At 48.0% G+C, this 27,752-nt stretch overlaps 1 protein-coding gene across 3 annotated transcripts in view; it reads right to left on the minus strand.

Moving 5' to 3' along the window:
• Positions 1 to 935: 935 nt before the first annotated feature.
• Positions 936 to 27,752, minus strand: part of NEMF (nuclear export mediator factor) — a 39,893-nt gene continuing 13,076 nt past the window's right edge. Inside the window, exons 10-33 of one of the 3 annotated variants that reach the window (XM_033159510.1) lie at positions 27,512 to 27,587; positions 26,748 to 26,810; positions 26,197 to 26,274; positions 25,870 to 26,078; positions 23,639 to 23,812; positions 22,885 to 22,948; positions 21,113 to 21,201; positions 20,387 to 20,490; positions 19,435 to 19,497; positions 18,923 to 19,035; positions 17,667 to 17,724; positions 17,372 to 17,430; positions 16,129 to 16,249; positions 15,068 to 15,347; positions 14,535 to 14,577; positions 13,554 to 13,603; positions 11,422 to 11,572; positions 10,157 to 10,234; positions 9,139 to 9,318; positions 4,370 to 4,402; positions 2,686 to 2,792; positions 2,550 to 2,593; positions 1,554 to 1,633; positions 936 to 1,368 (exon numbers count right to left, since the gene is read on the minus strand). In XM_033159510.1, coding sequence (XP_033015401.1) covers positions 1,291 to 1,368; positions 1,554 to 1,633; positions 2,550 to 2,593; positions 2,686 to 2,792; positions 4,370 to 4,402; positions 9,139 to 9,318; positions 10,157 to 10,234; positions 11,422 to 11,572; positions 13,554 to 13,603; positions 14,535 to 14,577; positions 15,068 to 15,347; positions 16,129 to 16,249; positions 17,372 to 17,430; positions 17,667 to 17,724; positions 18,923 to 19,035; positions 19,435 to 19,497; positions 20,387 to 20,490; positions 21,113 to 21,201; positions 22,885 to 22,948; positions 23,639 to 23,812; positions 25,870 to 26,078; positions 26,197 to 26,274; positions 26,748 to 26,810; positions 27,512 to 27,587 — 2,395 coding nt within the window. In that variant the 3' untranslated portion in view covers positions 936 to 1,290. The remainder of the gene's footprint in view (positions 1,369 to 1,553; positions 1,634 to 2,549; positions 2,594 to 2,685; positions 2,793 to 4,369; positions 4,403 to 9,138; positions 9,319 to 10,156; positions 10,235 to 11,421; positions 11,573 to 13,553; positions 13,604 to 14,534; positions 14,578 to 15,067; positions 15,348 to 16,128; positions 16,250 to 17,371; positions 17,431 to 17,666; positions 17,725 to 18,922; positions 19,036 to 19,434; positions 19,498 to 20,386; positions 20,491 to 21,112; positions 21,202 to 22,884; positions 22,949 to 23,638; positions 23,813 to 25,869; positions 26,079 to 26,196; positions 26,275 to 26,747; positions 26,811 to 27,511; positions 27,588 to 27,752) is intronic. The other 2 variants (XM_033159575.1, XM_033159657.1) reach the window with 2 other exon arrangements.

The raw sequence follows: 27,752 nt of genomic DNA on the forward strand, positions 1-27,752 counted from the left end.
GCTGGCTTCAAAGCAGTGCGGCTGCAGCCCTTGAAAGAAAATGGATTAGCGGAGGAACTGAACCCTCTGTATTGTTAGTGTCGCCTTTAAGACGGAGGAAAAAGCAGCGGTGGACTTTGGAACAGTTGCAGCTGTATTTGCTTCAGGGAAAATAGCTCCATAGTCTGTATCTCCTTGAACCTGCTCAGCTACTTCTGTCAGGCACAATATCACAAAAGATGTGATCTGATAGCCGGCTTCAAGTATCTGAAGGGATGTCCCATGGAAGGCAGAGCAAGCTTGCTTCTTGCTTCTCCGGAGGGCAGGAACCAAACCAATGGATTCAAATGATATGAAGGGAGATTCCAACAAAACATTAGGGAGAACTTTCTGGCAGTTAGAGCTGTTCAACAGTGGAATGCATATGTTGGTGTGTAAACAGGTGTAAAGGGACCCCTGACCATTAGGTCCAGCCGCGGACGACTCTGGGGTTGTGGCGCTCATCTCGCTTTACTGGCCGAGGGAGCCGGCGTACAGCTTCCGGGTCACGTGGCCAGCATGACTAAGCCGCTTCTGGCAAACGATAGCAGCACACGAAAACGCCGTTTACCTTCCCACCGGAGTGGTACCTACTTATCTACTTGCACTTTGGTGTGCTTTCAAACTGCTAGGTGGGCAGGAGCAGGGACTGAGCAACGGGAGCTCACCCCGTCGCGGGGATTCGAACCACCGACCTTTTGATCGGCAAGCCCTAGGCTCTGTGGTTTAGACCACAGCGCCACCCGCTAAATTTTATTTTAGAAGGGGATTTCCCTCTTCCCAAGGGTTTTTTGTCTTCATTTCCCGACATCAGCCCACACAAGAAAACTAAACCAATGAAATGCAAGGTCCTCTCACAGTTGCTAAATGCACCCTCTTATTTCAAACCTAACTCAAGCCATTTGGGAGGAGACAGGCAGGGGACTGAGGCCTTTAATAAGCATCTCACCAAGATGTCCCATAAGCAGTTTTCTGGACATTGTAGCAATATGAACATTCAAATCTGGAGTCTAAAACATGAGAAGGACTCGGGCAGTTAGGTAATACGGTAGACCACAACCTGCTTCCACACACAGCTGTGATCTGAAAGGTGGAGCTAAGTTAACAGGATTTTCTGCTCTCATTTTGGCCAAATAAGTAACAGAAGTCACCAATCACACTTGTATTTGCAAAACTGGAAGGGGGCCCAGGCAGGGAGGTCAGTTGTCACTCTTGGCAGTGGGTGAAGGCAGTCCAAGGCTGCAGGCCGGAGGTGCTGTGAGCAACGGCTCCTCACCTTTTTTTCAGGTTCAGGAGATTGGGGGCCGACACCTTCACTTTGCCAGGAATATTTCTGGACAGGTCCGTATCCTGTAGAAGAGAATCGGACAATTCCATCTTGATCAGCTGTACATGCACTGAGCAAAACTTTGGTTCTGTTAGCAGGAAGCTCGGTTAGAAAAAAACAGCAACACAAATTGGCTCTGGAAGCAGACGCCACCTGCTTTCAGCCAAAGCTGCAGGCCTGCCCCCTGCCCAGAGAAGGGGCTTCTTACCTTGACGCTGCGAAAGAGATCCTTCTCTCTCGGGGTCGCCTCCTTGGACTGCATGAAATTGTGCAGAGCCGTTTTTGCAGCTGTTGGAAAGACAGAAGGCACAGGTTTATGGGGCAGGGGGCCATTAGCAGAGACAGAAATGTACCACAGTTTATTCACTTAGAACAGGAGTCATCAACCTTTTTCAGCCGTGGGCTGGTCCACCGTCCCTCAGACCTTGTGGGGGGGCCGGACTACATTTTTTTTGGGGGGGGGGAATGAATGAATTCCTATGCCCCACAAATAACCCAGGGATGCATTTTTCATTACTCACATTACTCATGTAAAAACATGCTGATTCATGGATCATCTGCGAGCCGGATTGAGAAGGTGATTGGGCCGCATCTAGCCCACTGGCCTTAGGTTGCCTACCCCTGACTTAGAACATCACAAGCAGGTTCACAACGGCCACCACCCAACTGACGGATCACGAGCCTTTCTGCCCACCGTGGAAGTCAATGGGCACATTGCAGACCAAAGGGGGGAAAGCACCCCAAGCTTGCTTACCTGCAGATGATTCTCAAATCACTACAATGGACAGGTGAGTGGTTGTTTGCAAGCCTGACAGATTTCTGGGCTACCCATCTTTCTACAGCAGTGATAGGGAACCTCCAGATTTGCGGCCAAATGGGGCCCACCAGGCCTCCCCATTTGGGGGAAGTCAAGCCCACCTGATGCCAGACATGACTGGCTGTTGGGTGCCTGGGGACACTGCAGAAGGGATTTTGACAGGTGGACAGGAAAACCAACCAGTCAATCATACGATGTGATAATGACACTGAGAGATTGGAGTGTAAGCGTGAAATTTGGCCCCACGAATTTAAGAGGTCAAGCTGCCTCGTAACGCTCAAGTTTCCCGAGTAATGCTGCCCTGCGGAATCTTTGCGTGTGCAATTGATCCACTGGCTGCAAGAGCAAAAAGGAGCTGAAAGAAACGGAAAGGAAAGCATACGGTACCTTTGCCCTTCTTCTGTGTGCCGGGTGTCAGCTTGACTTTGTATCTTTAAAAAAAGAACAAGAACAAACAAGGTTTAATCGGAGACCCCTTTTACGAGGGTCAATTCCAAACGGGCCAAGAGTTGCTGCCACTCACTTGTGGTTGGTCATGGTGGTGTAAGGGGCACAGAATGGGATGGCAAAGAGGAGAATGTCTTCCAGGTGGGGCTGCCCGGTCAGAGAATCGTACAGCGTCTCTCCTTCCTGAAACAGAACAGAGGAGATGGGAGCAGAGTCTGAGACGGGAGGGGTGGGGGGGTGGGCATGCCTGGTTCTTGCGATTTTTCTGTGCTTTATCCTTTCAGGCAAATCCTTTAGACACACACACACACACACACACACACACACACACATTCGAGCCAGCTTTCTTGGGGTAAAAACACGCATACCATTCATGCTGGCTTGACAGAGAGATTTAATGGACTCTTAACATGAAGCTACTAGCATGAGTTTGGCCGAACTGCGGGAGGCAGTGAAGGATAGGGGTGCCTGGCGTGCTCTGGTCCATGGGGTCATGAAGAGTCGGACACGACTGAACGACTGAACAACAACAACAGTTTTAACTTTGTAATTCATTTCTTTTTGTATGTGCCACACAATATTTTCAAATGGGGTGGTGGTGGTTTATACAGGCTTTAAAGACTCCCCATTGGCTTGCTTGCTGTATGTATGTACAGTGGTGCCCCGCTAGACGAATGCCTCGCTAGACGAAAAACTCGCTAGACAAAGGCATTCGTCTAGCGGAAGGCTGCCCCGCTAGACGAAAAAGTCTATGGGGCTGCCTCGCAAGACGAAAAATTTTCGTCTTTTTTTTTTTCTTTTCATTTTGCGGAGCGCGGCTGTCATTGCCGCTCCGCAAGACGAAAAACCCGCTAGACGAAAATTTTCGCGGAACGAATTATTTCCGTCTAGCGGGGCACCACTGTATGTGTGTGTGTGTATGTATGTACTTAAAACAAAATAAAAAATAAAAAAAATTCCTTCCAGTGGCACCTTAGAGACCAACTAAGTTTGTTCTTGGTATGAGCTTTCGTGTGCATGCACACTTCTTCAGATTCACTGGAACAGAAGTCACCAGACCCTAATATATAGTGAGAGGGTGGGGAGGGGTATTACTCAGAAGGGTGGTGGGAATGGGGGATTGGCTGTTTCAGTGTATCTGAAGAAGTGTGCATGCACACTTCTTCAGCTCATACCAAGAACAAACTTAGTTTGTCTCTAAGGTGCTACTGGAAGGAATATTTTTTATTTTTTATTTTGTTTTGACTATGGCAGACCAACACGGCTACCTACCTGTAACTGTATTTACTTACTTACTTACTTACTACTTACTTACTTACTTACTTACTTACACAAGTTTTCTTGATGGCCTTTTGCAGCCATTCCATATTTCACTCAAATGCTCCCAAGTAAGAATCATTCTTTTTTTTCCTTTTTAACTGACACTAAGCTATTTCCAGAGCGCACTGGATGGAGAACGCGTGGCATTCATTTCATAAAATAAAGGAAGGAACCTACTCCAGCCTTTTGGGCAACAGGATATCTGTGAGTGGCTCATCACCAGGTGAAACTCAACAGAAATAAGAGAAAGGGGTTTGGGGAATACAGCATGCTGGCGATTCCTCGCATCAAATGGGGGCGGCGCAGGGAGAACATGTTCCGAGGAGGGATCTTCATGTTCCCTCCCCAAGCCACAGCTCTCCTATGTTCAGGATACGACGGATCTGACCGAGTCAAAGTACTCCCAACATTCCCCCAGAAATTGGGCATTTTGCATTTACCTCGTTCCCCAGTTGATCCGGGTCATGCTCGTCCTGCAAAAGTCAACATAAGAATGTAAGAGTCCTGCTGGATGAGGCCAATGGACCACCTGGTCCAGCATCCTGCTCTCACAATGGCCAACCAGATGGTTGTAGGAAGCCAGCAAGCAACTCTCCCTTCCTGTGGTTTCCAGCAACTGGCGTTCAGAAGCACTGTTGCCTCCGACTGTAGAGGGAGAGCACAGCCATCATGGCTCCTAGCCCTTGGCAGCTTCCTCTTCCTCCATGAATCTGTCTAATCCTCTTTTCAAGCCATCCCGGTTGGTGGCCATCACTGCCACCAGTTTAACTATACGCTGCATGAAGAAGTCCTGCCTTTTCATCCATCCTGAATCTTCCAACACTCAGCTTGACAGGATGTCCACGAGTTCTATTGTTATGAGAGGGAGAAAAACTGCCCTCTTTCTCTATGCTATGCATAACTTCATAAACTTCTATCATATTGCCTCTCTTGCTTGCCTTTTCTCTAAGTCCTGAACGCTGCAACCTTCCTTCGCTCGAAATTATCAATCATATTGGTGACCCTTTCCTCAATGTTTTCCAACTCTACAATATCCTCTCTGAGGTGAGGCGACCAGAATTGTGCATAGTCTTCCAAATGTGGTTGCTCGGCAGATTTGTATAATGGCATTATGATACTGGCAGTTTTATTTGCAATTGATTTCCTAATGATCTCTCGCATGGAATTTGCCTTTTTCACGGCTGCCGCACACTTGGCTGACATCTTCACGGTGACCCCAAAGTCTCATTCATTTCTGGTCAGTCACCATGAACGTTTATGTTAAATTTATGTTTTTTTTGCCCCAACATGCATTCACTTTACCCTTGTTTACACTGAGTTGCCCTTTCATTTTTACCTCCCATTCACTCAGCTTGGTGAAGTCCTTTTGGAGCTCCTTGCAATCTCATTTTAACAAGTGACTCCTAACTCTAGATCATTTATGAACAAGTTAAAATGCACAGGTCCCAGTCTTTATCCCTGGGGGGTCTCCACTTCCTTTCTTTCTTTCCATTCAGAGAACTGTCCATTTATCCCTGCTGTTTGCTTCCTGTAACTTAGCCAATTCCTTATCCACAAGATGACTTCTCCTCTTATTCCTTGACTGCTAAGCTTACGTACTTTGTCGAAAGCTTTTTGAAAGTATCAAGTAAACAACGTCAGCCAGATCACCTCTGTCCATATGCTTGCTGACACTCTGATACGTTCGTGAGACAGGACTTTTCCTTCCAGAAGCCATGCTGGCTCCGCTTTAGTAGGGCTTGTTCTTCTATGTGCTGGGTTATTTTATCTTTTAACAATACTCTCCACTAGTTTTCCAAACATTAAGGCAACAGGCCTGTAATTTCCAGAACGCCCTCCTGAATCCTTTTTTAAAAACTGCATTACATTGTCTGCTTTCCAGTTGTCAGGTGTGGGGACTGATCTGAGGGAAAAGTTACATATTTTTGTGCAAAGATCAGAAATTTCACATCTGAGTTCCTTGAGAACTCTCGGGTGGATGCCTTCCAGGTCCGATGATCTGTCAATTTGTATTTCGTCTATTAGGCCTGGAACTTCATCTCTTGTCACCCCTGTCTTGGTTCTTTAGACTTGCCTCCTGCAAAGGTTAATCAAGGCCCTGAGATTTGCCCTATATCCTCTGTTGTGAAGACAGATGCAAAGAAATCGTTTAGCTTCTCCGCAACCTCTTTATCCTCCTTTGACTCCCTAGTCATCCGAGGAACCAACTGCCTCCCTAGATGGTTTTCTGCTACCAATATATTTAAAGAACTTCCTGTTGTTGGTTCTTCAAAGCGTTTTTTCTAAGCATCCCTTTCTATCTGCACTTCTTTTGCCAGATTTGTGTTCCTTCGCATTCTTTTCCTTTGGACAACCCCCTTCTTGCCTCCAATAGCTTCTCTGACTCTGCCTGGGCTCCATGCTGGCGGTCTCTTGCCTCTCACGGTACCTTTTCCCTGATCTGCTGTATACACTCGAGTTTCTAATATTGTGGCCTTAAACAACTCCCAAGCGTTTTGGTGATTTGGCCCTCTGCCTTTTAACCTCCTCTGTACCAATCTCCTCACTTGGGACAAATTTCCTCTTTTGAAATCAAATGTGACCTTGCTGGATTTCCTTGGCCATTTACATCTATACTTGGGCTCAACAACACTTACACCTCGCACCAGGTCCTGGACATCACTCAAAATCAAGTTGAAGGTCGCCGTCCCTGTGGGCGGTTCTAACACCAACTGTTCTGGCGCGCAGTCATTTGGGGTATCTAGAAATTTTGCCTCTTTGCCACGACTAGAACACATATCTAGCCAGTCTACGTGAGGGTGCTTGAAATCACCCTTTACTATTCCTTTTTTAGATACAGTGGACGCTCGGGTTGCGAACGTGTTCCATGCGGGAGGCGTGTTCGCAACCCGCGCACGTGCGGATCGCAATTCGGCGCTTCTGCGCGATTCAGTGCTTCTGCGCATGCGTTGAAACCCGGAAGTAACCCGTTCTGTTACTTCCGGGTACGGCACGGCGCGCAACCCAAAATTGCACAACCTGAAGTGGCCGTAACCCGAGCTATGACTGTACTTCCTTGATTTCATTCATCATCTCAAGGTCTCGTTGAGCATTTTGATCAGGGGGACGATAGCACGTCCCCAGTACTTAATTACTCTTGGGGCCCGGTATCGCCACCCAAAATGATTATGTGCAGGTGTCCTGCCCCTTTGGGGATTTCTAGCTTGCTGGACTCAGTGCTGTCTTTGATGTAGAGTGAAATCGTCTCAAGTAACATGCTGAGTCTTCAGCAAAAAAATGGGGGCAGCGGGAGAGAGGTGCAAAGAAGCCCAGCTTTTGAGAGGCCACTCAGCTCTTCCTGGGAGGCCCAGAAGTGGGAAAATAGAGAAATCTCACTCCATGTGGCTGTTCACTGCTTTGAATCTGGTGGCTGGGTTTTTAAAACTGCCTGCTTTTGTTACTGTTCTACTTACTGGGTAAGGTAAAGGGACCCCTGACCGTTAGGTCCAGTCATGGATGACTCTGGGGTTGTCATCTCACATTGCTGGCAAAGGGACCCAGCGTACAGCTTCCGGGTCATGTGGCCAGCATGACAAAGCCGCTTCTGGCGAACCAGAGCAGTGCACGGAAATGCTGTTTACCGTCCCGCTGGAGTGGTACCTATTTATCTACTTGCACTCTGACATGCTTTCGAACTGCTAGGTGGGCAGGAGCAGGGACCGAGCAACGGGATTTGAACCGCCGACCTTCTGATCGGCAAGCCCTGGGCTCTGTGGTTCAACCCACAGCGAAACCTGTGTCCCTACTACTGGGTAGTACTACCAACTACTACCCATTGATTCCTGCATTGCAGCGGGTTGGACTAGAAGACTCTTGGGGTCCCTTCTAATTCCATGATTCTGAGTCCAGTGAAATCAAGAACACGAGAAGAGCTTGCTGGATCAGGCCAATGGCCCATCAAATCCAGCATCCTGTTCTCACAGGGGCCAACCAGATGCCTCAATGGGAAACCAGCAAGCAAAATTCGAACACAAGAGCTGAGCAGAGCCCTCTCCTTCACTCATCAATTTCATTGAGTCTGTTCTGAGCTGAATATCCCCACGTCTTCTATGTCTTATTCTATATTTTTACATTCGTCAAATTATTTATTTAGGCATTTGCACAATACGTTCCAAAAAAACAAGCAATGCAATGCAAAGAACAAAGCAGAGAAAAATTAGTTCTTGTAAGGCGCTTCCTGTCTATCTTTAGATAATTGTATGAGGATCCGTCAGTCACCGTTCCCTCCAGCAGCGACAAAACATGAACAGATCCAAAATGGGCCTTCCGAGAAACAAGAGGGGCATCCTGGCCTGCTCGGGGGAACCCCAAGATTTTCAGAAGCATGACAAATATTTCAAGACCAAAGAAATAATGAGGCGAAGGGAGCGGGAAGAAGAGAATGTGCGAAGCCCAAAGAAGATGAGCATGCTGTGCAGAAACACATTAGGAAGCACCAGTTAGAAGAAACAGGAAAACAGGGAGTGGGGAGGGGAGATTTCTCACCTTGACCCCTGACACTACAGCAACTCACCCTTCGCCAACCTGGTGCCTGAGAGATGTTGTGGGGCTGCAACTCCCATCAGTCTGGAGGGCACCAGGTTGGCAAAGGGGGAAGTGCATAAAAGCAATCAGTGACCATTATCAGGTATCCTGGCAGACAGGATTTCTGCTGTAGACCGCCCCTTCAGTGACATACGTAGGATGTTTTTGGGGGGTGGTCTTGAGCTACAGGGGAGGCAATTTTCAAATGTCTATATAAGAGCTTGCACACCAATGTTCTGGGTTCCTCCTCCCTGCTTCATCTGGTGAGTGAGCACCCTGTTGCAACAGTTTAATAAAGACCAGGCTTACTAGCGGCTTTGCTTCTCAATATTCTCTGGTTGGCCTCTGTTATTTGTCTCTTACCGATAGAGACCCTACATAAGGACTCTATTAGCGCTCTTGGGTACCACATAAGGGAAAAGGAGGTTTTTTTTTTTTCTTATAACAATCACTAGGCTGGGAGTTCCAAAGTTCAGATGCTGCCACATTAAAATATTGATTTCTTACAGACGTGGCCCCTGCAATGGTGCCCCTTACACAAATTGAAGGAGTCGAGTGGGATCAGGCGATCTCTCAGGAAAACTGGTCCCAAGTTGTTTAGGGGCTTTGTACGCTAACAGGGAGAGGCTCTCTCTCCATTGCTTACCTTCTCGTCCAGGTGCTCCTCCAAAGCCACGTCCTGCAACTCGAGGGCCACGTGCTCTATCGTGACCCCCTCTCCCCTCTGGCCCCCTCGCGGCTTCTGGGGCTGCTTCTTGGCAGAGTCCGGACCCCCCTTCCCTTTTTTGGCTTTCCTTGGCTTCTCTTCTTTGCTTGACCCCGCAGACTGGGTTGGGCGCAAGCAAGCGGGATTAGAATTCGAAACCCGACTCAGAAAGCAAAGAGGAAATACATTTATTTTCTCTTTCTCCCCCCACCCCAGAATGTAGGCCACAGACAAGGGAACGCTCAGCTGGGCAATTTGTGACCGTTAATGTTAAAAACACAGTATACAAAAGCAAATGTCAGCATTTGGAAAACTGCGTTCAATATTGTCCGAATCTTGTTTTTACCTTTTTTGTCACACGGAACGTACGACACACATACAGGTGAAACTGGAGAAGCTAAGCTGAGAAATTTGTGTCCAAGTTCTCGGGTATCAATCAATCGGATTATCAATCAAGTATCATTCAGCTTTTGACAACACTGAGAATAGTTTTCAATTTCAAAGAAAACCTCTCTGCTTTTTTTTTTGGTGGAACCTGGTTCAGCTGCACCGTATGATACATGGTAAATCCAGCAATGGAAAATTTCAGTTTTGCATTGATGCCCTAAGCGTGTGCTTATTCTGCTTAATGATTAATCCAGCCGTGGCCACAGAGGAGCTGCCTCACCCTGAGCCAGGCCACTGGGTCCACCCAGCTCAGTACTAACTCTCCTGGGTTTTAGGCAAGACATGGACGCTTTAGCTGGGATTCCTGCATTGCAGGGGGTTGGACTAGATGACCGCTGAGGGTCCCTTCCAACCTTACAATTCTCTGATTCTATGATCTCTCCCAGCCCTACCTGGAGAGCCGCTGGGGGTTGAACCAGAGACCTTCTGCATACAAGGCTCTAGCCACTGAGCTGCAATGGCTCCTCTTCCTCAGGTAAAGGGAGACCCAGCCCATTTCCGCCGGACTCACCCCCAGCAGCTTCATGATCAGCTCCCGCTCCTCCTCGTCCTGGTCCTTGTACTTCTCCTTGATCTTCTTCAGTTTACTCTGCAGAGGAGAGAGGGAAGGAGCAGCTTTTTCCCACAGGAAGGGTGCTCTAGGCTCCTCCAGAGCGCTTGCTCCGAATGCGGCACCCAACTCGGTCTGGATCCGAGCCATTTCATTCGTTTTACAGTGGTCCCTTAGTACTCAAACAACTTGGAACACAAACACTGCAAACCCGGAAGTAAGTGTTCCGGTCTGCGAACTTTTTTTGGAAGCTGAGTGTGCTTTGTTTTGAGTGCCACACTTCCGTTTGGAGTGTTACGCTGGGCTCTGTTTTTGCCATTTATTTTGCAGTTTCGTTTTTGCGGCTTCTTTGTTTTGTTTTTGTGACTGTGTGGAACCCAGTTCAGCTACTGATTGATGGATCGCGTGGCTGCAGCACATTGAATTACTGTTTTAGGGGTTGTTTTTAAAAGTCTGGAAGGGATTAATCCGTTTTGCATTACTTTCTATGGGAAAGCGCGCCTTGGTTTGGGAATGCTTTGGTTTCGGAACAGACTTCCGGAACGGATTAAGTTTAAGAAACAAGGAACCGTTTCATTTGTCAATATTTAAACACCGCTGAGTGCAAGAGAAACCCTCGGAGCGGTTTGCAGAAAGACAAAACAATAAAACCAAGACAAATTCGCAGCAATACCTTAAACCAGGCCAAAGCTAAAACACTATTTTCTAAGCACCTGGGCATGCTTGTCTAAAGAAGAACATTTTTAGCAAGGGGAAGGTGAAAGCACCTGCTTGACCTCAATAGGTAAAGGGACCCCTGACTGCTAGCTGCGGACAACTCTGGGGTTGCGGCGCTCATCTCGCTCTATAGGCCAAAAGAGCTGGCATTTGTCCGCAGACAGCTTCCAGGTCACATGCCCAGCATGACTAAGTCGCTTCTGGCAAACCAGAGCAGCACACGGAAACACTGTTTACCTTCCTGCCGGAATGGTACCTATTTATCTACTTGAACTTGACGTGCTTTCGGACTGCTAGGTGGGCAGGAGCAGGGACCGAGCAACAGGAGCTCACCCCGTCACGGGGATTTGAACCGCCGACCTTCTGATCGGCAAGCCCTAGGCTCTGTGGTTTAGACCAGAATGCCACCCACGTCCCAGACCTCAATAGGTAGGGAGTTCCAAAGTGCCGGCAACAGGCAAAATAGGCTGGGCACCCTCAAGCCAACTTCACAGCTCCGCAATGCTCACCTTCTGTCCCCTCTTCATGGGCTGCTGGGCCCCTGCTGCATTCTTGCTGGCGCTGAGAGAAGGCGCTGGGAGCTGAGGGTTGTCATCCTCTTCCTTCCCCTTGGGCGGGTCTGGATCCTCCGGGTCACTTGGCTTCCTTTTCTTCATCTCCCTGAGGAACAAGCAGGTGGCCTGAGAGTATTATTGGCCCAGAAATGGAAGCAAGAAGAATTACCGACAATAGAAGAATGGCAAATGACGGGGATGGATGGACTACGCAGAATTGGACAAGATGACAGGGAGAATCCGAAACCGAGGGGATCAAAGATTCTCAGAGGACTGGAAAATTTTTGAAAATTATTTGAAAAACAATTGTAAACAACACATTACGCTAGCTGGTTTGCAGGAAGTTTTGTAAGGTGGATGATATGAAATGTTACGAAGAAAATTATGGATTATGATAATTAGTTAATAAGTAACAGTGGAATTATGAAAATACAAGATTGGATTTGGAAAATGGAAACCTCTAGATGTGGTAGAGGGAAGTCCAAAAAGGTTGCATAAGGTTTGAAAAAATGTTAAATGATGTATGGAAAATTTATGCAAAATTTTAATAAAAATATTTATTAAAAAAAAGAAAAGTCAGGTCCTTAGTGGCATCTTCCTTAGCAGGTTACGGCTATTCCGAATAAAGCTTTTTCTAAGGTAGGGCAGGGACACGGGGGTACAAGAGAACAGGGCCCCCCAAAAGCTTGGAAGCCAACTGCCTTACACCATCCAAGGGCTCAGACAGAAAATAATGGCTGATGAAGATGATGGACGATGCGGAAATGGCGAGACTGACTGGGAAAATCAGAAACCAGGAAGAGAAGAATTTCAAGAAGGAATGGGAAAAATTTATAATGTACTTAAGAGAACCATGTATAACAACTAAAAACTTTGGCAGGATTTGAGTAATGCTTGTAATGTACGGAAAAATACAGGAAAATAGACTATTAATTTTTTTAACAAATTAGAGAAAATAAGGTAAGCAGATGAAAAAAGAAAGAAAGAAAGATAATGGTAACCAGGGAAGGGTGGAGGGGAGTCAAGGGGTCCAGAGAATCCTAAATGAGGAGGTGAATGGTGTGTTTGAATTTAAATTTGTTATGTAAAACTTAATAAAAAGATATTTTAAAAAAGAGAAAAAGACCATCGAAGGGCTCAGAGTCCGACTAGCTGCTTGGTTTCAAACTCAGCAAGGAGGCACCAACCAGCAGCTGCTAGAAGAAGAGTTTGGATTTGATATCCCGCTTTATCCCTACCCGAAGGAGTCTCAAAGCGGCTCACATTCTCCTTTCCCTTCCTCCCCCACAACAAACACTCTGTGAGGTGAGTGGGGCTGAGAGACTTCAGAGAAGTGGGGCTAGCCCAAGGTCACCCAGCAGCTGCATGTGGAGGAGTGGGGAAGCGAACCCGGTTCACCAGATTACGAGTCCACCGCTCTTAACCACTACACCACACTGGCTCTCTAGAAGAGCCACTGTCAGGAAGGCAAGTCAAACTGCTCCCCCTGGTTGCCTTCATCTCCTCCGTTCCTCTGCCACCCACTCCCTCCTCTACATGGTCTCATTGGCCCCCCACCCACCCACTGCCCAGACAAGCCTAATTTTCGCTACTCATGGTTGGCCGCTGTCTTCTCTTCCCAATTCTTCTCCACCCGTGTTTCCATTGTTTGCTGCTGCTTTAGCAGGGTCACCCAAACCCTTCACCTGAGCTGCCTTGCTCAATGGAAGGAGGAGGCAGACAGCTTTGGCAGGGGGGTGGGAGGGAGGGCCAGTGAGGCAGGGGGTGGAGGGCCATCCAAAGCATAGCACCTGCTCTCACACAGACAGGGACAGCCCCCGTCAGACAGTTTGGAGGCTACTGTTAGGAGAGGGAGGGAGGAAAAAGGGGACTCCCTCCATGCTGGCACCAGCAGCTGGCAAACCTCAGCCTGGTTCAGTTTGTGTTTCATGTGGCCCTGCAGAAATTTCCCCGGGGAGGGAGAAAGTCAGACCGGCAAGCCAGCCACAAGAGCCCAGGCTGAAGACGTCTGCTGGATCAAGGAATCAAATCTCTCAAGCAGCCCTGAAACTGCTGCCTGAGGCTCACTGCCGCCCAAGGATTCTCACCTCCTCTCTTTGGCTGAGAGGTGTCTCCGGCCCTGAGACTTGCTGTCGCTCTGCAAGGGAGAGAGAAAGGGGAATTAAGACGCCGTCTGTTTCCTCTGGGGCAGCAGGCAAGCGTTACAACAGGGTTTAGCAACCTTTTTCAGCCGTGGGCCGGTCCACCGTCCCTCAGACCATGTGGAGGGCCAGACTATATTTTTTTTGGGGGGGGGGGAATATGAACGAATTCCTATGCCCCACAAATAACCCAGAGATGCATTTTAAATAAAAGGAAACATTCTACTCATGTAAAAACACGCTGATTCCCAGACCGTCTGCAGGCCAGATTTAGAAGGTGATTGGGCCGGATCCAGCCAACGGGCCTTAGGTTGCCTTATGTGGGATGTAGACACAGAGCAGCCAAACACAACATTGCTAGAGTAGACATGAAGGTAACTCAGTCCTCCAGGCATAACTTCCTACTACCTGGACTGAGTTAACTTCCTCTCTGACCAGAAGTAGGTGTGGTCTTACCTGGGAACAAGATCCCAGGGAACAGTCTCCATTTTGCCTCGTCTCTTAAAGAAGCAGGATGCTCTCTTGGCTTGCAGCTGAGAGGAGCACAGGTGAAGCCTGTTCCCCTATGGAATCAGCTTCACTACATGTAAATACATTTATCTAAGCCTGTCTGCCTTTCTGAGACTGTATGCTGTAGCTCAGGGTGCCTGTAAGTAAACTCTTTTATATCTTACAAACAGTACTGTGTTGTGTCTTTACTTTTAAGAGGGAAGAAGGGGAATATACCAGGAATATATATTTCTTATAGAGGCTTTAGCAAGCCTATGCAAGCGCGTCTGCTGTGTTTTAAAAGGGAATGTAACTCTGCTAAGTTTGGAGCTTGTTAACTCAAGCTGGGATGAGATATATAAAATAATATATCATCATCCACACTCCTAAACATTCCCACACATTACGATCACTCCCTGGTATCAGGCAGGAGCTTACCAAGCTTGAGGCGTCCTCCTTTGGAGCAGGTTTCAGCTGGGATCTGGAAGGAAATGAATACCGTAAGTCCTTTGTTACCAGGCCCTGCCAATCTGGTGTGAGATGTTGGGAAGCGGATGATGATTACAGGAGAGAAAGTTCTCCCTAATGTTTACTCAGACTCTCCTTTCTTTTCATTTGAATCCACTGGTCCAAGTCCTACCCTCTGGAATAGCAGAAAACAATCCTGCTCCGTCTCCTTCAGATATTTGAAGCTGGCTATCAGATCTCCTCTTATCCGGGCTAAACATCGCCAACTCAACCCTTCATCGTAAGGCCTGGTTTCCAGACCCTTCATTCTCCTGGCCGCCCTCCCCAGCACACCTTCCAGCTTGACAACGTCCTCCTTAAAACTGGCTCCGAGAAACCAGTTCCCAGGTTTCACTACGCCAATCGCAGGTCACACGCAGCCAAGCTCACAATCCATACATTGCTCCGTCCTCCTGAAAGCAACACACACAAAGCCAAGGTGTGGCTTAGCCTGTCTCGCTTACCTTTGGGACTGCAGGTGCGAGAGGTCAATGGTCGTGTCGGGGAAATGTATCTCTTCCGTGGCCTCCTTGGCCTGCTCCTGACTCCCTTTGCCCTCCTCCTCCTCCTCCGAGTCTGCATACTCCTCATCGGACGATCCTTCTGGAGCCAGGGCATCCCCTGCCCCATCCTCATCCCCCTCCTGGTGGGCGGTCTCGGCCGGGTCTTCCTCATCCTCAGCCTTCTCCTGAGGTTCCTCCTTTTCTCCATCGCTGCTGCTGCTTTCGTCTCCTTCTGGTGCGTCTTGGAAAAGAAAGTACAGCTGCATTCTCCAGGGCTTAGAGTCTAACAGCCATCTGTAAGCAGATGTCCTCCAGATACTCTGGACCACAACTCCCACCACCCCTGACCTTTGGCCATGCCAACTGAGGCTGATGGCAACTGTATTCCAACCTGGACAGAACAGGACTGAGAAATCTCCTGCTGCCTGAAAAGATTCTGCCCGTTCTTCCTATAGTGCTCTCCCTGGATCCAAAACTCTCCCCACCAGAAAGAAAGCTTGCCTGGGGCCCTCTCTCCCTCTCCAAGGATTCGCCAACCTGGTGCCCTGCAGATATTTTGGATTGCTTCCGTGTTGGCTAGGGTGATGGGAGTCTTCCTCCAAGACAACTCGAGGGCACCGGGTTGGCGAAGGCTGCCCTCTCCACTCTAAACCTTTTAACCAGGCCTTTGGTTGATCCAATTTACATCCTGTGCCCTTTTAAAGTATGTTTTTTTGGGGAAGGGGCAGGCTATTGGGTTGTTGTTTTGATTTTTACTAGGCATTTTGAGGTTTTATATCTTGATTTTATTCTGTGAACTGCCCTGAGACCCCTGGGTATAAGGCACTATATAAATTCCAATAATAATAATAATAATAATAATAATAATAATAATAATAAACGTCACATCAAAATGAATCTTTTCCATGAAGTTCACTGTCTCAACAGGCTTTGTCCCATATCCCAGGGCCACCCCTAAGATCTCCCTGGCAGCATGTGGAGCCCCTGTTCACCCCCTTAAGCCCACCCCTTTGCCCTCCTACCTAAGGGCTCCATTTCTTCCGCCGCCAGTTCACTGGTGGTGCTGGTCACCGTCTCCATGTCCTCGTCTTGCACTTTGACCTTCCTCTCCCCTTTGTGTCGCCACACGCAGGATTCGTCCACCTGGGGAAGGGAAGGCCATGTGACCAAGGGATGCAGGGAGCCCTCTCAGGCACCCGTTGAAGCCACTGGCAGAGGAAGGTGGGCGTGGGGGGTGCGGTATGCACCAGGTGTCAGCCATGAGGGCGGGTGACATCGCCGCACCACACACACACACACCCCGGGCTTGTGCGTCTGGGCTTCGCAGAAGCAATTTCTGGCGCCGGGGACATGTGCAGACACGATTTCCGGCATCGCACTGCACATGTCCAGCCCACGGCCGGATAACCTTGTCGACGCCTGATCTAGGAGAAGAAACACTGGGAGAGAGAGGGTTAAAAAAGAGAGAGAGTGAGAGAGAGTTAACAGATTCACTGTCTCCGGAAAGCATTCCTCCGCTCTCCCCAAGGTCAAGAAGAGCTGAGAAAGTGGCAGAACAGAGAGCACACAAAGCACAGAGGGGACAGGCTCAGGTTACAAGGCGTAGAAGTAATAGGGACGTAAGGGGGTGGAATCCTTAATTGGGAGCACCGCCATTTGTAGGAGATGGGTTCTTTGTTCTCTCGCTGTGATTATTAAAATTTCTAACTGGTAAGAAGACTCCTTTTCCTTTGTTCTGCTTATCTACTGCCACGGGGGGGGGGGGGGGAAGAGCCAAGCCTGACATCAGGTGCCCCAAAGGGAGGACCACAAACAGGGCAAGAGGGAAACAGCGCCTCTCCCTGCCACCCGAAATTCCCAGCAACTGGCATTTAAAGGCACTTACTGCCTCTGACAGTGGGAGGAGAACACAGCAATTGTTTAATTAGCCAAATGGCGAGAAGCCAAAATCATTGGCGGGGTATTATTTTTGTTTGTTGCTATGTTGTTTCTTTTTGTGTTTTTATAATGTAACCCACCATGTGATCCTCAGGGGAAGGATAGTATAGAAATTTAATTAATAAATATAAATGAATGAATACAATCCCTCCTCCCCAAAAAAATAATCTGGTCCAATCAGGATGGGGTGGGCTGAATGTGCACAGGGCTCCTTTCCCATCCCTGCAGTTTGAGGGCGCAGCAGGATACAGAAGAATCAACACAGGATTAGTTTCTCTTAAGAAGGACCTCCGAATAATTGGAGACCAGAAATTGAATGCACTGTACCTTGAATAAGAAGCTGAAGCCCATCATCAGATAGGAAGGAGGGAGAAAATTCTTTTTCCCTGTGTAGGAAGAAACGAAAGAAGCAAACCTGTTCATGGTTTTGTGAGCATCCCACTGTTCTGTCCTGCAAGAGGGGAGGAATTCTGCAAAATTCAGCCGCTTGGGGAACTTGATGTGAAGATGCCCAGAGGGAACAGCCGAAACTCTTCCCCTTCCACCCCCAGGTGGACCTGGGGCTGCCCAGCCAGGTATGGATTCCAGGAACCCTCTCTGTGTCTCACCTGGTGGGTCTTACCTCTGACCATGAAGCTTCCAGTTGTCAGGTATTCTCCAGTGGGGGCCGTTTTAGACACCTGCGTGGAATTTATCCAGAGATGTTAATCACACACTGATTTTTGACATCAGGCAGGCTCTTTGGCTGTACCCTTTTCGGCGCATTTTAGCCTATCCAAAAATGTAGAATTTTGCTGTATGTTTTAATCTGTTTTTAGTTTATTGCTGGTTTTACTTTTTTGATGTCTTCAAGAAAGAGTTGTTCCTTTCTGATATTTTTATTGTTTTACTCTCTTTGTTAACTGCTCTGAGGGTTTTTACAATCAACCTGTGAATAGTTTTTTTTTATAAAATAAATAAATAAGCATTGTAAGTACCAGAAAGAGGCTGTTGAGAAGCAGGGCCCACCATAGAGATGTTCCAAAACAGCCTTCCACAATCTGGTGCCTCCCAGCACAGCCGCGGTGACTCATCACCAATATCACAGAATTATAGAATGGTAGAGTTGGAAGGGACCCCCAAGGGTCATCCAGTCCACCCCCCTGCAACCTCTCCTTAAAAACCTCCAAAGAAGGAAGGAGTCCTTCACCTTCCAAGGGAATCTATTCCATTCTTGAACAGTTCTTATGATCAGAAAACTGTTCCTAACGTTGAGTCGGAGTCTCCTTTCTTATAACTTGAATCCATTTCTACCCCTTTCTCCCTTGATTTATCTTCCCACCGCAGCGATACCTATTTATCTACTTGCACTGGCGTGCTTTCAAACTGCTAGGTTGGCAGGAGCTGGGACGGAGCCACGGGAGCTCACTCCGTCGTGGGGATTCGAACTGCTGACCTTCTGATCAGCAAGCCCAAGAGGCTCAGTGGTTTAGACCACAGTGCCACCTGCGTCCCTAGGGCGGTATATAAACTCAATACAGTGGTACCCCAGGTTGCGTACGTAATTGGTTCCGGGTTACAGTTCGTAACCCGAAAAGTATGCAACCTAAACAAGCACGCGAAAAACCCAGAAGCAGCGGTTTGTGCATGCGCGAACGGGTCTGCGCATGCGCAAATGGCGCAGAACGCTTCTGCGCATCTGCGTGTCGCGCACACTCTGAGTTGTGCTTCCGGGTTACCGGAGTTTGTAACCCGAAAAGTACGTAACCCAGAGCGTACGTAACCCGAGGTATGACTGTGAAGAAGAAAAAGAAGAAGAAGAAGAAGAAGAAGAAGAAGAAGAAGAAGAAGAAGAAGAAGAAGAAGAAGAAGAACAGCAGCCACTCCAGGCCTCATTACCTGATGGTGATACACCCACCAGGCGCTAGTGATGACCCGGGCATCCCAGGCAGCGCTGTAGCACAGGGCCATTGTGCCGGCCTCGGTGAGCGTTCGTGGAGGGATGGGCTCCCCTGGAATGGAAGCAGCGCCAGAAGCAGGTTAGTATCAGGGAACCCCAACACCAAAGAAAACAGAGCTCTCCAAGGTTAGCATTGCTAAAAATAAACTTTGTGGTCTTCTCAATGCAGTTTGGGCACATTATTTAAGAGATTTGCTCTGTGGAAAGTATAGCAGAGGCAAAATCACGAGACTTCAGCCAACATCCTCTGCGTGCTGAACAAAAAGCAGGAAACTGAATTTTTTATTTCTGACACATTTGTATACTGCCTTGTCACCACCAAAGTCCTCTGGGTGGTTCACAGAATTTTCAAAAATTTAAGGTGGGGGGGGGGAGCCCTAAAACCAATCACCGTAATAAGGACAGACTGTTCTTTGGCCCTCTCAAAATTCACTTTCCTGAAAGCATTTACCTGTTGGATTCTTTATGACACAACTGGTTGCTCCGTGGAGGTCCGCGTGCACGTAGATGTCGCCTTACACAGAGGAAGGGAGACAGAGAGAGGCCGGTGGTGAATATCTGTGCCGCTTTAGTCTAAACCTCTTTTTAAAGCTCACCAATTCTGTGGCCATCGCTACATGTTGTAGGAGCAAACAGAACAGTATTCCTTCACACATAGCGCGGCCGAACTTTATTTAAAGGTAAAGATAACGGAAACCCTGACCATTAGGTCCAGTCGCGGACAGGGGTGGCAAACCCAGAAGCATGAGGGGGTCGCTCCCAGCATGCATGCGCAGTGTGCGTATGACGCATGCGTCGGACACACACTGCGCATGCGGGCTGGGAGTGGCGCGCTGCCGGTGGGAGAGCCCAGGACGGGCTTGCTTTGGGCCCGCCGGCGGCATACTGCTGGCCAGCAAGCCCCGAGAAAATCCGTCCAGGCAGAGGCGAGTCAGGGAGGGGCGCCCAGAGTGTCACCCTCTCCAGGGTAGTACCCAGGGCTCCCCGCCCCCTTGGCCCCCCTCCCTATGCCACTGGTCATGGACGACTCTGGGGTTGCGGTGCTCATCTCACTTTACTGGCCGAGGGAGTCAGCGTACAGCTTCCTGGTCATGTGGCCAGCATGACTAAGCCACTTCTGGTGAACCAGAGCAGCGCACGGAAACGCCGTTTACCTTCCCACCGGAGCGGTACCTATTTATCTACTTGCACTTTGACGTGCTTTCGAACTGCTAGGTGGGCAAGAGCTGGGACCGAGTAACGGGAGCTCACCCTGTTGCAGGGATTCAAACCGCCGACCTTCCGATCGGAAAGCCCTAGGCTCTGTGGTTTAACCCACAACGCCACCCGCATCCCGATGAACTTTATTTAGCCTGTCCCAAATCTGGACTGCACCCCCTGAGTGAGGAGCAAGGCAGACTCACCTGGCCGTAGGTATCTTTTGACGATCATTTCATTTTGCTGTTGGTCTCTTCCAGCTATAACAAGGTAATTTTCAGAGCTAATGAACCACAGGAATTTCTCAAACCTGCCAGATTACATCAAGCCATCAAGACAGAAGAAGGCATTGGAACAACAACAACAACAACAACAACAACAACAACAACAACAACAACAACAACAACAACAACAACAGGCAGCTTGTGATGTTGTCAGGGAACAGCCCCGCATCTTGGGAACATTTAAGCCCGTCCCTTGCCAACCCCACTCAACTGAAAGAGGAATGGCAAGTTCCTCCCAACCCAAAGCTTAAAACATTTGGTTCTTGAAGAAGAAGAAGAAGAAGAAGAAGAAGAAGAAGAAGAAGAAGAAGAAGAAGAGTTTGGATTTGATATCCTGCTTTATCACTGCCCTAAGGAGTCTCAAAGCGGCTCACATTCTCCTTTCCCTTCCTCCCCCACAACAAACACTCTGTGAGGTGAGTGGGGCTGAGAGACCTCAGAGAAGTGTGACTAGCCCAAGGTCACCCAGCAGCTGCATGTGGAGGAGCGGGGAAGCGAACCCGGTTCACCAGATTACGAGTCCACCGCTCTTAACCACTACACCACACTGGCTCTTAAGCATTAAGTACTTAACTCGCATCACACAGACAAGAACATGCAGAAGAAGTTCAGATAATTCGCTTGTTTTACCTGTGCAAAGACACTCACCAGAACACCTTCCTCGCCTTCTGAATAGTGGAAACTGTTTGAACTTCTTTCAGTGTTTGCTTGGTCTTCTTTTCCGCTGATTTGAAGGCCTGTTTAGGCAAGCAAGCAAGCAAGCAAACAAACAAGGAACGAGTTTAGGATGTGAGAAAAAGTCCAGCTAGATCAGGCCAATGGCCCACCTAGTCCAGCATCCTGTTCTCACAGTGACTGAACAGTTGCCTGTGGGGAAACGGCAAGCAGGATTTGGGCACAGGAGCAGCTCTCTCCCCTCCTGTGATTTCCAGCAACTAGAATTTGGAATTTAAAGAGATCTCCCAAGTTACAACCAGCTAGTGCAGTCAATGCAAATGGCAGGTGCTCAAAATGACCAGTGTGCTAGTGTTCTGTTCCTGGACCTGCCCATGTGCTGTCTGTACCTGCAGGCAGCTTGTGGCATGTTTGCCTCTGGCCAACTTGCTCTTAACTGTGGCCAGATCAGAAGCAGACACTCTGGATTCACCAACAGCAGGCTTGGAGGGTTTGCCCCCAGACTCCACAAGGCTATTCTCTGGAATGATGGTGACAGCAGTCACGAAATTAGAAGACGCCTGCTTCTTGGGAGAAAAGCAATGACAAACCTAGACAACATCTTAAAAAGCAAAGACAACACCTTGCCGACAAAGGTCCGTATAGTTAAAGCTATGGTTTTCCCAGTAGTAATGTATGGAAGTGAGAGCTGGACCATAAAGAAGACTGATCGCCGAAGAATTGATGCTTTTGAATTATGGTGCTGGAGGAGACTCTTGAGAGTCCCATGGACTGCAAGAAGATCAAACCTATCCATTCGCAAAGAAATCAGCCCTGAGTGCTCACTAGAAGGACAGATCCTGAAGTTGAGGCTCCAGTACTTTGGCCACCTCATGAGAAGAGAAGACTCCCTAGAAAAGACCCTGATGTTGGGAAAGATGGAGGGCACAAGGAGAAGGGGACGACAGAGGATGAGATGGTTGGACAGTGTTCTCGAAGCTACTAACATGAGTTTGGCCAAACTGCGGGAGGCAGTGAAGGATAGGCGTGCCTGGCGTGCTCTGGTCCATGGGGTCACGAAGAGTCGGACACGACTGAACGACTGAACAACAACAACAACAATTCTCTGGAATTCGGCTCACTTGCCACTAAACCTTTATATCAGGGGCAGAGGAAGAGACCCTTTTGCAGGCAGGAAGAGACCTTTTTCAGCCCAAGGGCCAGATCCATACCCCTTCATTGGCCATTTTAAATGGGGGGGGCGCGGCACCACCCATCTGTCAACCCTACAGCATCAGGCGATTCAAATTTCAAGCTTGGAAGAGGCACAGACTTGCCTCCAATCTTAGCACCCTGGGACAAGAGTGCAAAAATCTGCACTGCTAGCTTTTACTATGAAAGAGCAGACAGAGGCTTATCTCTGATCTTAGCACTTAGCCCTAAGATGAAAGAGAAGAGATCCCTTATCTTCAATCTTAGTACTCGGCACTTGGATCAGAGATAACAGATCTCTGTGCAGGACATAATATGACCTCAGGTGACTGACAAATGCGCTTGATTTCCGTAAGATTCGGAGGCCTGGCAGGCTTGGCTGGGCCCCTGGGCTGGAGGGTCCCCACCCCTGCTTTCTATTATTGGAGCTTATTTTCAGCTGATGTATTAACTGCAAAAAATGTGAAAAGCTCCAAGCGGACCGGAAAGAGTTCCTTATGGCTGCTGCCATAAAGTGTTACGAAGTAAGAAAGGCAAACAAATCACCAGCGCACCTTCTCTGCAGCTTCCACAGTTTTCTGGGTTTTTCTGGCCGCGTGCCTCTTGTGATCGTAATACCTGGGAAAGAAGCAGCCGTGTCAACATCTCCATCCCATTCCCTTCTTCCGTTAGGATTGCTGCCTGTTTGCCTTTCCATTCGAGATGCCTTATATACAGGACTTTATACACAAAAACGGCCAGGCACAGGAACAGCTTCTTCCCTTGTGCCGTTTAAATTGTTAAATTTGTAGTTGTGTAGCGGAAGGGGAGGCCAGTTATGGGTGGGGTTTCTTTGCTGCATCATTGTATTGTGAGTGGAACAGTGTTTGTATAAGGTATGTTTACATTGCAGTGTAGCCGAAGCAAAATTCCAAGTATGCTGGAAAATGTACTTGGCCAATAAATTATTCCTTCCTTCCTTATATGCCCACATAGCTTAGAACCACATAGCTTAGATTTGGAAGATGCTAATTGGCACGGGATCCAATTCGTTCAAAAGGAGTGCCAATTGTAGCGCTTCGTCCACATTTAATGACTCCCCGGAATAAGTCAGTGGTGGGGGTGGGAATGGAAAATTGGCCTAATGCTCTGCAGAGAGATTTGAAGTAATGGATCTCAGAAAGATCTTGACTTGATGCCTTGGGCAGGACCAAAAGAAATATAATTAAGGAGGAGAGAGGAACGCCTTGATTCAGTGGCACTGAACTGTTCCTATATCCCAGGGCCGCTTTCAGGGGGCAACCCCAGCCAAACACTCGAGCCTCTTACTTTTTGGCATTGGCATAAGCAGACAAGCTGAGATCCAAGTCCACCAGCAAGGGCTTGTTCTTTTGGGGCTTCGGAAGCGGCTTGGCTTTCTTCTTCTGCTTCCTCCCGCTCCGCGGCTCTTCTGCCACCTCCTCTTCAGCTTCCTCCTCCTCTTCTGAGAGTATGTAAGGGTTTCTTGCCAAGCAGAAAAGACAGGCATTGTAAAAGTCCGGAGCCAAAAGTCCAGGTCCTTATTTTATTTTTTAAAAAGTATGTGTACTGCTGGCTGTAGGAAAACCAAATGAAAAATTCTGGCCAGGATTTCCCATTCATTCTGCTTATTGCGCACATGATCTGCGGTCTAATAATACAGTAAAATTCTGCATTGTTTTCTGTGCCTAGAAAGCTGAATTCAGCAGAGTTAATACACACCTCATATGTGTTTTCAGTTGTCTGTTCTGTGTTGTTTATTCTGCTTCTGTCGGTCGTAAGGAGGGGAAAGGAAATCATCCCACCCTGGCAGGGGTGGGCAAGAGCTCAGGTATAACTACTTAGTGCAGGGGTGGCTAATCTGACACCCTCCATATGCTCTTGGGCTCATGTATAAAAAGGTAAAAGGTAAAGGACCCCTGGACGGTTAAGTCCTGTCAAAGGCAACTATGGGGTTGTGGCCCTCATCTCGCTTTCAGGCCAAAGGAGCCGGTGTTTGTCCACAGACAGCTTTCCGGGTCATGTGGCCAGCAGGACTAAACTGCTTCTGGCGCAACAGGACACTGTGATGGAAACCAGAGCGCACGGAAACGCTGTTTAACTTCCCGCCACAGCGGTACCTATTTATCTACTTGCACTGGCGTGCTTTCGAACTGCTAGGTTGGCAGGAGCTGGGACACAGCGATGGGAGCTCACTCCGTCGCAGGGATTCAAACCGCCGACCTTCCGATCGGCAAGCCCAAGAGGCTCAGTGGTTTAGACCACAGCGTCCCTATTGGGCTCATGTATAAGCATGTATAGGCTCCTGGGAGGCCGGAGGGACATTGCTGGGACAACGCTTGGGTTGGGACAACTGGCTAAAATGTTTTTCAATGTTAAACAGTTCTAATTTTGGCTCCTCTGTTTTGTTTTTGTCGGGTTGGGGTTGGTTAAACGTACAGTTGGGTTTGGCGGTTATTTTAATCTGGATATAACTGTAAACTGTTTATTATTGTCATTATTGTTACTATTGTTATTACTGATTTCTATTGATTTATTGGTTTGTTTGTATCCTGTATAGGATATTCTGTTTTTTTAATATTTGATGCTTTGCTCTGTTTCTATGTATGCTGTAAGCCACCCAGAGTGGCTGGGGAATCCCAGCCAGGTGGGCAGGATATAAATACTGTATAACACAACGACATACCAATTTACAAAACCAGCTCCTTATGGGAAAAGCCTCAGCACTGCTGATTTCAGTGGTACCCAAGTAGCGCTCCCAATATTCTCCAGATTACAGGCTCAAGCCAACCTAGGCTGGGGTGGGGCTTATTCATCCAATTAAATGAATATAACAGCTTGGTATGGTACAGCCTCCAAGAGAGACAAGAAAAAGCTCCAACGAGCTGTAAGAATTGCAGAAAGGGTAACTGGTGTTAGCTTGCCTCCAATAGAGAAAATTTATGCTACCAGAGTTAGGAAGAGAGCAGAGAGAATTGTAGCAGATCCTTTACATCCCGGTCATCATCTGCTTGATTTACTTCCATCTGGACATCGCTACAGGACTTCATATACAAAATCGGCCAGGCACAAGAATAGTTTTCCCCCTTGTGCCATTAAATTGTTAAATTCGTAGTTGTATAGCTGAAGGGGAGGTATATTATGGGTGGGGTTTCTTTGCTTCTTTGTATTGTGAGAGGAACAGTGTCTGTATGTTTACATTGCAATGTAGCCGAAACAAATTCCAAGTATGTTGGAAAATGTACTTGGCCAATAATAAATTATTCCTATTCCTATTCCTAAATTGCAGGTAAGAACCCAATGCTGTCTTTGCTGGAGCAGGTGAGGCAGCAACAGGGACCCCACTCCCATTGCTCCAGCACGGTCCTCGGAAGGGTTAGTTTGTCTCCAGGCAATGAGGTCCCATTTTCAGCTATTCAGATTCCTGCTCCCCTGATTCTGCCTAATCCCGAACCTCCTAACAAAGGAGTTTGAATACACACACACACACACACACCAAACACCCCTTTCCAGCGCGTTTCTCCCACCTGCCCGGCGCTTACTTCAGGAGCATCGTGATGTGGTTGGTCTGCAACTTCAGCTCTTTGATGGCGCTCGCCACGGGGTCGCCCTGTGCCTGGGCTTCTTTGACGATAGCGCCAATCTCCGTCCAGTCAATCTGGTTGGCTAAGGCGCTGCGGACCACCTGGATGGCTCGGTCAACTATCTCCAGGTTCATTTCCACAAGCTCCCCTTTCACCTTGTCAATTTCCTTTGGGAAAGTGAAGGAGACCAAAAAAGCGGCGGCTGAGATTCTCTGGAGTATGGGCAAATGGACCGAAGCCAACAATTTATGGTGTGATCATGGTGGTACGATAACAACCCTTTACCTGAGCTTGATGGAGAGCTTCGAGCCGGTGCTCATGGTCCTTCCGAACATTTTCCAGCTTCTTTAGTGCTTGTTTCTCCTTTCAGGACAAAATGAAGGAGGAAAGAAAGATGGGTGGTGATTGAATGCTCATGCCAACTCAGGCAGCGTGAGCTGAAGGCAAAGCAGGAGGGAAGAGATGACTGCAAGCAGGTAGCTAGAAGGAGCCACTCTGGTCTACTGGTGAAGGGAGTAGACATGGCAGGTCTGGAGGCAGCTGGCAGGCAGCACATCTCCTGAATCACCCCAAGTTAACAAGATGCAGGAGCCAAAGTTGTGCCTTACTCTGCATTAGCAAAAGCAGGGAAGCCGTCTCACAGAGAGCTCCGTGTGTGTACTGTGCATGTTTGACAGCATCAAACTTTCCCCTCTAATGCTGAAGCGATTAGGGTTCTCAGCAGGGACAAAAGTAAAATTCTCCCAATTTGAACAACAATCCACAGCTGGCAACTGGCTCCTTAGGGAAGCCACAAGGTGTTGTGTCAAATGCTAATGTTTTCACGAGGTCGGTACCTGATGCAGTGCCTTCAGGTCTATCTTCTGTCCTTCCAGCTTGGAGTAAAATTCATCCACTGCCTTCCAAAAGAGATTAAAACAATATATATATATATATAGAGAGAGAGAGAGAGAGAGAGAGAGAGAGTTTGGATTTGATATCCCACTTTATCACTACCCGAAGGAGTCTCAAAGCGTCTCACATTCTCCTTTCCCTTCCTCCCCCACAACAAACACTCTGTGAGGTGAGTGGGGCTGAGAGACTTCAGAGAAGTGTGACTAGCCCAAGGTCACCCAGCAGCTGCATGTGGAGGAGCGGAGACGCGAACCCGGTTCACCAGATTACGAGTCTACCACTCTTAACCACTACACCACACTGTATCAGGAAGTTTTTTTCCATTTCTCATAAAAAATAAAGTCAGAAGAAAACCAATTCCATCCATAAAGGCCCTTGAGTTAGAGTTCCTTAAATCTCAAACTCTGAAGTTTGAGTTCAGAATTCACTCAAGCAAAACAACTTTTTGTGTCGCAGCTTCCACATTCTGGTGACACTCAAAAGCACAGATGCCACCACCCGCCACTCGCTTCAAAAATCTCTAACTCAAAATCCTAAACTTGGCTCTTAAACCGATATGCTACATTCAGATCCATCTTGCTGCAACCACAAACAGTCGGCAGGATTCTAACTCAGTCGCCACTACGGCCTCCCAGTACCACCTGACACAATAAAAAAATTACACCCCGGTTATAAAATACAATAAATACCAAACACAGGACCGTACCTTGTTGAAAGAGTCAAACTCCACGTACGGACATCTTGTGTGTTGTGAAAACAAGAAAGGGTGAAATTCCTCGTATCTGCAAGACACACATTGGATAATGTAGCAGCAGCAAACCAAAAGCAGCTAATGCTATTCTAGGCTGCATCGAAAAAGAGCAGAGGGCCATTCTAAGGCTGGAGCTGTCTTATTTAGTGGAGCATGGACTTTGTTGTATAGCTCCTTTTAGGGCTGGTCAGAAGAA

Source organism: Lacerta agilis, chromosome 1 (genome assembly GCF_009819535.1).
Source record: "Lacerta agilis isolate rLacAgi1 chromosome 1, rLacAgi1.pri, whole genome shotgun sequence".
Classification (NCBI taxonomy): domain Eukaryota; kingdom Metazoa; phylum Chordata; class Lepidosauria; order Squamata; family Lacertidae; genus Lacerta; species Lacerta agilis.